The sequence below is a fragment of the Ictalurus furcatus genome, chromosome 17 (genome assembly GCF_023375685.1).
Source record: "Ictalurus furcatus strain D&B chromosome 17, Billie_1.0, whole genome shotgun sequence".
NCBI classification, from domain to species: Eukaryota; Metazoa; Chordata; class Actinopteri; order Siluriformes; family Ictaluridae; genus Ictalurus; species Ictalurus furcatus.
Window position 1 is genome coordinate 11,866,363 of NC_071271.1, and position 7,639 is coordinate 11,874,001.

Consider the following 7,639-nt stretch of genomic DNA (forward strand, 5'->3'; position numbering starts at 1 on the left):
AAGATGGATGGATGGATGTTTGCTGTCTGGATCCCATTAATATTTACATTTTGTCTTATTGCTGCGGCTAATGGTTCTATAAAAATGGCAAATATGGATGGACAGAATGGGCATCCTTGTCTAGCACCAAGACGTTAACAACAGATCTATAAAGTCCTGTATGCAGGGCCTCCATGGATTGGATGTGTTTGTCCAGCACATCCCACAGATGCTTGATCAGATTAAGATCTTGGGAATTTGGAGGTCAAATCAACACCTTGAACTCTTTCTCATGTTCATCAAACCATTCCTAAACAATTTTTGCAGTGTGGCAGGGTGCATTATCCTGCTGAAAGCGTCCACTGCCATTAGAGAATACCGTTGACATGAGTGGATGTACTTGGTCTGCAGCCATGTTTAGGTAGGTGATTCATGTCAAAGTAACATCCATATAAATGCCAGGACACAAGGATTCCCAGAAAAACGTAGCTCAGAACATCACACTTCCTCCGCCAGCTTGCCTTCTTCCCATTGTGCATCCTGACGCCTTCTCTTCTCCATTTAAGTGACACACACACACCCAGCCGTCCACATGCTGTAAAAGAAACTGTGTTTAGCAGGCCACTTCTTCCATTGCTCCATGATCCAGTTCTGATGCTCATCTGCCTATTGTAGGTGCTTTTGCCGGTGGACAGGGGTCAGCATGGGCACTCTGACCGATCTGCAGCTACACAGTCCCACACGCAGCAAGCTGTGATGCACTGTGTGTTCTAACACCTTTCTGCCATAGACAGCATTAATATTTCCAGCAATTTGTGCTAGAGTTTGCCAGTTGTGTCAGTGGTGCCTCAAAATAACATAAACAACCCAATAACAATGATGCAAAAGAAGATAGGAATGTCATAATTCCTGCATGGCTTTGCAAAAAAAAAAAAAAAAAACTTTTTTATTTTATTTTACTGTTCTTGTGTTTAACTGCCCTCTATTACCTCTGTTAACCAGAGATCTGCCGACAGCACAAAGCCTAGACATCTTGGATGACTGATGAAGGTCCTATAGTCTATGGACTAACTGTTTTTGTAGCATATACAGTATGTTTATTTTTTGCATTTAATATTGCATATCTCCATCATAGCCCATCCATCTCAAACCAGCCAGAAGCAAACGCCAGGAAAAGGTTAACTAAAAAAACCAACATAGTTTTTTTTTTTTCTTTTGAATCTAGGCAGGTGCTTTTAAAAGGGCTAATGTTTAATGTCACAATGCAGCATTAAAAAGTAAGAGCTAAGTGTCTGATTCCAGTAATATGAACAGCATGCACAATTTTTCAATCTAACTATTGTCTATGGGGAATTAGGAGAATTTCCTATAAGCTAATTGACAGTGAGCAGTCTAAAGGTTCTTAATCTGATTTTAACACACTTGAGACAGAAACTGAGTATTTGCAGTGTTATCTTCTGCTGTTTCATGTTAAATGTAGCATAGTGCCCATTTTGTATCTCACTCAACACTCAACACGTCTGTGATGAGAAAGAATGACAATAAAGTTGACTTTGACTTTGAGATACCATGGCGAGTGCGTGTGTGAGCTATACTGACAATATGATTTGTTTTTCTTCATTTAGCAAAATGATCATTAAAAGCCAGGTAGTCAACACCATAAAAAAGCAACTGAAACATCATTGTAGCGAATGACCACTCTTTCAAGGCAATGAGTCTGCTAAATGTGTTTTATTGCAGCATGCTGCTTGAAATGCATGTCAATAGCACAGATCTACTGGCATTATATGGTTGATGGTTTACCCAAAATTACCCTGATGGAAAATCATTCATCTAATAAATATTATGCCATAGTATTATATCAAATATCAGATTTTAAGCACCCCTGAAAGTAAGCAATATGCCCATTTCATGCCCTAATAAATAAATTCCAATAACAGGGATCACATTGAGCAAACGGCTGTCAGTCTGTTTCATTACGCGTCTTCATCACTGACAGGAGTCATTATTTGTAGTGTTCTGGTGTTGCTTCTTCAACAGTTGCGGTTAAATCTGGTGCATTTTCTTGTCTTGCAGTTCCCTTTTCAGGAGTAACTTGCTCTGGAGTTTCTTGCTCTATAGTTTCCTTCTCTGGAGTTTCTTTCTCTAGAATGTTCTGCTCTGAAGTTGCTAACATTGGAGTTTTATTCTCTGAAATCTCTTGCTCTAGAGTTTCCTTCTCTAGAGTTTCTTGCTCTAATGTTTTCTTCTCTGGAGTTTCCTGCTCTAGAGTTTCCTTCTCTAGAGTTTCTTGCTCTAATGTTTTCTTCTCTGGAGTTTCCTGCTCTAGAGTTTCCTTCTCTAGAGTTTCTTGCTCTAGTGTTTTCTCATCTGGATTGTTTGCCTCTGGAGTTTCTCGCATCACAGTTTCCTGCTCCCGATTGTCTTTATCTGCAGTTTCCTTCAATGCCGTTTCTTGTTCTGTAGGTGCTTGCTCCAGGGCCACTTGCTTGGAAGGTTCTTGTTCAGTAGTTGATTGTTCTGCTGTTTCTTGGTCTGTATTCCTCTGTTCCTGTGTTTGCCCTGGAATTGTTTGCCCTGTTGCTGTGGCTGTGAACATGCCTTTGTATTTTTGTCTGTCCTCCTCTCTCTTCTCCTCCATACGCATGTTGAGAACAGTTAGCTCTTTCTTCACTGACTTTTTCATACTTGGATCTAGATCCAGCACCCTCTGAAAGTCAGCCCTGGCCTCGGCCTCATTCCACACCTCCATGTGTGCTTTTCCCCGCAAGTAAAAAGCTTTCATCACCCCTATGCAACACAAACCAATGTATAGTAGTGCTTCACATACAATTCTCAAAATGACTTGCTTTGGTGTATCACTGTTATTCTACATGATTACACAGTAACTCCATTGTTTACACCAACCTGGAATAAGTTCAAACCAAAGTTATGAAGTCTATATTCTACACTCACCAGGATGCTGATTTATGATGTCACTAGTGTGTTCAATGACCTCGTAATACTCCTGCATGCGCAGCAGACACTGGCAGTAGTTGAGTGTGAGAGTGTTGGCCATCTTCTCAAGCTTTAGCCAGGGGACCTCCCAGGCCTTCTCCTAAAAGAATACACACACACACACACACACACACACACACACACACACACACACATATACTGTATCAGGCATTCAGATATCAATTAATTTTCCATTCACTTTTATCCCCCAACTAGTCATCAGTCATCCATAGTCAAGTCTTGGCTCACTCACCTTTGACTGAACATTCTTGATGCAAAGGATTGCCTCCTTGTACTTGTTTGTGGCCTCCTCAAAGCGACCCTGTTTGTACAGTTTGTTCCCTTGGCCATGGAGCACAGGAACAGCCTTCAGTCTCTCCTCATCGCTCATCGCCCACGACTCCCTGTGATACTCACTCGGCTGCTGAACCTGAACAACACAACACACAAAATAACAAAACCACATTAAATAATGTATATAGTGTAATAATGATATAGTGTCTATATTGTTATAGGGAGAACCATAAAAAATGTACTCTAGAGAACCTTAAACTGAAAATAAATCCAGAGCTCAACCTAGTGGCCATTCTAGAGAAGTATTTTATAAATCCCTCTTACATTTTCAGATTTGTAATAAATTGCCAAACAGAAATCTCTTACACAATCGGTTTATGAAAATACCCTGACTAGAACAATATGTGCTTGCTTAATATTTAGTATCTCTTTGTACATGAAATAATTTCTTTACAGATGTGAAAGAGAAGTGAGAGAAATGAGAATGACCTTTAGCAGTTCAAGCACAAAGATGAGAGGCTGTGGTTCTTTCTGGAGCTCATCCAGATCGTCATAACCCAGGGTGTGAAACGCAAACATGTTAGCCATGCCACAGGTGTGGATGTGCCAGTCCACTGGATCTTTTCCCTCTGCAATGCGCCGAAGACTTTTTGCCACCATGGGGTACAGACCAGTGTGCTGTTAAACATCAAACAAACCAGAGAACAATAAATACATACACAAAGATGGCTCTTGACTTTTGAAAAGCAGATTGAGATATTCGTATACTGCCTATTGCTAGGATATTCTAAAACTGAAATTAAATAAAGGTGTTGTCCCTTTTTTTTTTAAAGCTATATCAAGCAAAGCTCACTGCTGTAAGGAGAGGTAATGTGAGTCATGTTGTAGGGCTCAGTTTTGTCAGCAGTACATAATAACTACATCGGGTAGATACATTCAGCTTAATCCTTCTTTAGGTACTTGAGCTGTAGACACTAGGCTTCTGTTTCTCTTACACTGCTAATGAACAGAGCTTATGGGGGTTATTTGGGCCTGCATCCCATCATAATGCTTACTGACCAAAATATCAACTGCGTGCTATAGATCTCACAGGACCTGCACTAACACTGCACAACAGCATTTGCATTTAGCCTTAACTGAATTGAAGTTAATATACAGAACTCAGCACCATGAAAACCGTAGAATGCTATACACAAAAAGTTTGTAAACAAACAGCATGACAATGTCACTTTTGCTGGCAGTGAGCATGATATTAAATTGTATAGCATTACTGGCTATTAAATATTCTATCAGCGGTTGTGTTTTTTTTTTTCTAGTAATTTTTAGTTAACTTTTTACAAAGCTCATTTTGTGCTTTCACTTTCACTGTGGTTGGCATTTTGCATGGCGATATTTACATAGTGATGTTCATTTGCACAAGTCTTACATCAATCGGGTTGTTTGAGTACATTTGAGTTGACTGAGAGAACTAAACGCTGGTACTCACGATTATGTCACACCAGAACTCTGCAACTTCTCCTATGCGCATGGACTTGAGCAGAGCCTCCCATACGTCCAGTCTGAACATGTTCCCGATCACCACCTCCATGGGCATCCCGACCTTCTTACTGTCATCCAGCACTGTACGATCGTCATTGCACAGCATGGTTCGGAAATGGAAAGTCACCTGTGGGCCACAGAGGATGAAGATGAGAGGACACAAATAGCCTCCAAATTCAGATAAGCATTGCATGCATAGTCAGCAAATCAGATATCTTATGTGTATCAAAATGTCTGGTTGGCATAGTAGTTTGGTAATTGAAGGGCTACAGCACTGAAGAGGTTAGTGTTTACCCAGCTCTAATATACATAATCAAAGCATCAAAGGTCTTGATTATTAGCTTGTGAGTTGAATTAAGCATTTTCAATAAGGGAAATTTCCAAACTCTGCAATCATGTGCCACCTGTGGTCTAGGTGGTGTTCGTTATGCAAAAAAGACATCACTATTAAATGAACTTTTTACAGATCATTCATTGATCTGGTGGCTTTAACTTTATTTGGGTCAAAGTCAAAGATCCAGAGCCTATCCAGTGAACACTAGACATGAGGTGGAAAAATACCCTGTGTGAGACACCAGTTCATTTCAGGGCAACGTACACCTGTGGGCAGTTTAGTATAGCCAATCCAGCTACCGGCATGTTTCTGGGAGGTGGAAGGAGGAGGAATCTGAAGGAAACCCACACAGATAATAGCCTTGAGCTGTGAGTCAGCAACGCTTCCCACTGTGCCATCATCCTGCTCTCCATTTTACAATCAGTCTTATTAATAATAGTTTTGCTGAGGACAAGAACATTCCTTCCATTCCAAGCATTTTTTATTTCCTTTCCTTATTTACATAACTTGATAAAGAATAGTAATCAATTGTGTTACAAATAAAGCTATTTGATGCTTGGATTACATTATGCAAACGTGCTTCTTGGTTCTTGGTTACTATGCAGATATATTTACCAGCTGGTAAATATGTGCGACAAATCTGAAATGAAAGCAATAAGTTATAGACAACGTCATGGAATTATAGAGCTAGCTATATACACAAACAAGTCCTACTGTACCTTGGATCCTGTGATGAATTTGGGAATTTCACTAGTTCCTCCATACAAGATAGTTTTTTTGATTCCCTCCACACCAAGCAGCAGACTGTCCACCATATTGTATATATGTAGAGACAAGTAGGTTTGCACTGTATAGGTGAGTATTAAAGTCTGAAGTGTTCCCTGTGGATTAAAGGACAGGGATAACAGGATTAGGCCTGACAGCTCCACCTGCCATCCACAGAAAGGCTTTTCTCAGCACTTTTCACCCGTAATCATGTCTCACCAGAAATGTCTGGAATATGCTGGGAGACAGACGAGTGTTTGTCCCTCTGTCTCAGGCTCCACGGTTGTCTATGCTAACAGGAGAGGGCAGAGACCCATGGACTCAGTGCCCTCGGTGTACACATGTGGCTGACAGCTGGAGAGTGTGCTCACAGAGCTCCCACTGAACAGCGGTCCAAACAAGCCATCTTCTACTTTTACAATTTTATAAGATTACTTAGATGGGCTTTACTGATTAGCTCAGCATAGCTAGCTGCATTTTGTGCATGTGTCACATTAGTGAGCAACAGCTTCACTTTGAGTTGGACTATTTGGATAGTAAGGTTTGAACATTAAGCCACAGCTGTATGGGGAGGGCCCTGAGAAAAGGAAACTTCCTTTAAAAGGAAGCATGCATTGCTTACAAAGACAAAGTGTGCTTACATTCCTCCAGTCATGTGGCCATTGATATTGCACAACAGTTTGAAAAGAGAACTCGGAACTAAGCCAATCAGAACTGGCTTGCAGCATGGTTTATCTGCCCTCTAGTGGCAGCAATGTGGACACTTCCATGTGCATTGTGCTCTGCGAATGTGAACTCTTTCATGTGCACTGAACTGTGTGAACATCTGGGATTTTCAGTCTATCTGGTGTTGCCCAGAAGAGGTTGAATTTCCTTTGGAGTCTGGTTCCTCCCAAGCTTTATTCCTTATGCCATCTCAGGGACTTTTCCCTTGGGTCTGTCACCTCTGACTTGCTCTTCAAAAATGTAGAGTCTAAATCTAAACCCAGTTTGTGTAAAGCTGCTTTGTGACCATGTTTAAGTGCTATACAAATAAATTAAAAAAAGAACCGAAAATGTATACTTCCATATGTACTGGGACTTCATTACTATTTATAAAAGGACCTGTGCAGTTTGTATTTTTGCACTACAAAACAGTATACAGAAAACTTGGAATTTCGATTCAGACAGGACTTTTAGTGGAGGTGGTATGAACACTTCCTGATTCTGCATCTTAATTGCCAATTACAAACCTGTTTCAATTTATGTTTTGATCTATTTAGGCTTGTAGTAATACCCTGCACTGCACCACACTCCCTCCGAACCTCTAGCATCGCTAGACTGGTGCCTCCATCTCTCAGGGTACAAGGAAGGCATGCATGAAGACTCTTCTCTGTTCTTGCACTTAGGTGGTGGAATGAACTTCTCCTAGATGTCTGAACAGCTGAGTCACTGGCAGTCTTCAAACAACGTCTAAAGACCTACCTCTTCCTAAAGTACTTAAATTAGCACTTTCATTTAAAAATTGTGTTTTCTTACTATATTACATCCCAACAAAGTTATAAGACTGATGATATTCTTAGTCTGTGACCTAGTGAACCATTATCGGGATGTATTTATTGATAGAGGCTTCAAAGCACTTCTGTATATCGCTCTGGATAAGGGCGTCTGCCACATGCCGTAAATGTAAATGTAATAATAGACATCAAAATTTACTTCTTTGTTTTCTAATGCCATTTTCCTCTTTCTTAT

The 7,639-nt window shown here is 40.5% G+C and overlaps 1 protein-coding gene across 1 annotated transcript; it reads right to left on the minus strand.

Moving 5' to 3' along the window:
- Positions 1–1,413: 1,413 nt before the first annotated feature.
- aipl1 (aryl hydrocarbon receptor interacting protein-like 1) lies at positions 1,414–6,085 on the minus strand. The gene is made up of 6 exons (XM_053647041.1): positions 5,863–6,085; positions 4,757–4,936; positions 3,760–3,948; positions 3,230–3,406; positions 2,935–3,076; positions 1,414–2,769 (listed from the first exon to the last, which is right to left on the minus strand). The coding sequence occupies exons 1-6, from the start codon at positions 5,956–5,958 to the stop codon at positions 1,985–1,987; spliced, it is 1,569 nt and encodes a 522-aa protein (XP_053503016.1). The 5' UTR covers positions 5,959–6,085; the 3' UTR covers positions 1,414–1,984.
- Between the last annotated feature and the right edge of the window lie 1,554 nt (positions 6,086–7,639).

Coding starts and splice junctions, on each gene's coding strand:
- aipl1 (XM_053647041.1), bottom strand. CDS start 5,958: ATGGTGGACAGTCTGCTGCTTGGTGTGGAGGGAATCAAAAAAACTATC. Junction 4,937..5,862: donor AATTCATCACAGGATCCAAG/GTACAGTAGGAC, acceptor TGTGGCCCACAG/GTGACTTTCCATTTCCGAAC. Junction 2,770..2,934: donor CATCATAAATCAGCATCCTG/GTGAGTGTAGAA, acceptor TGTGTTGCATAG/GGGTGATGAAAGCTTTTTAC.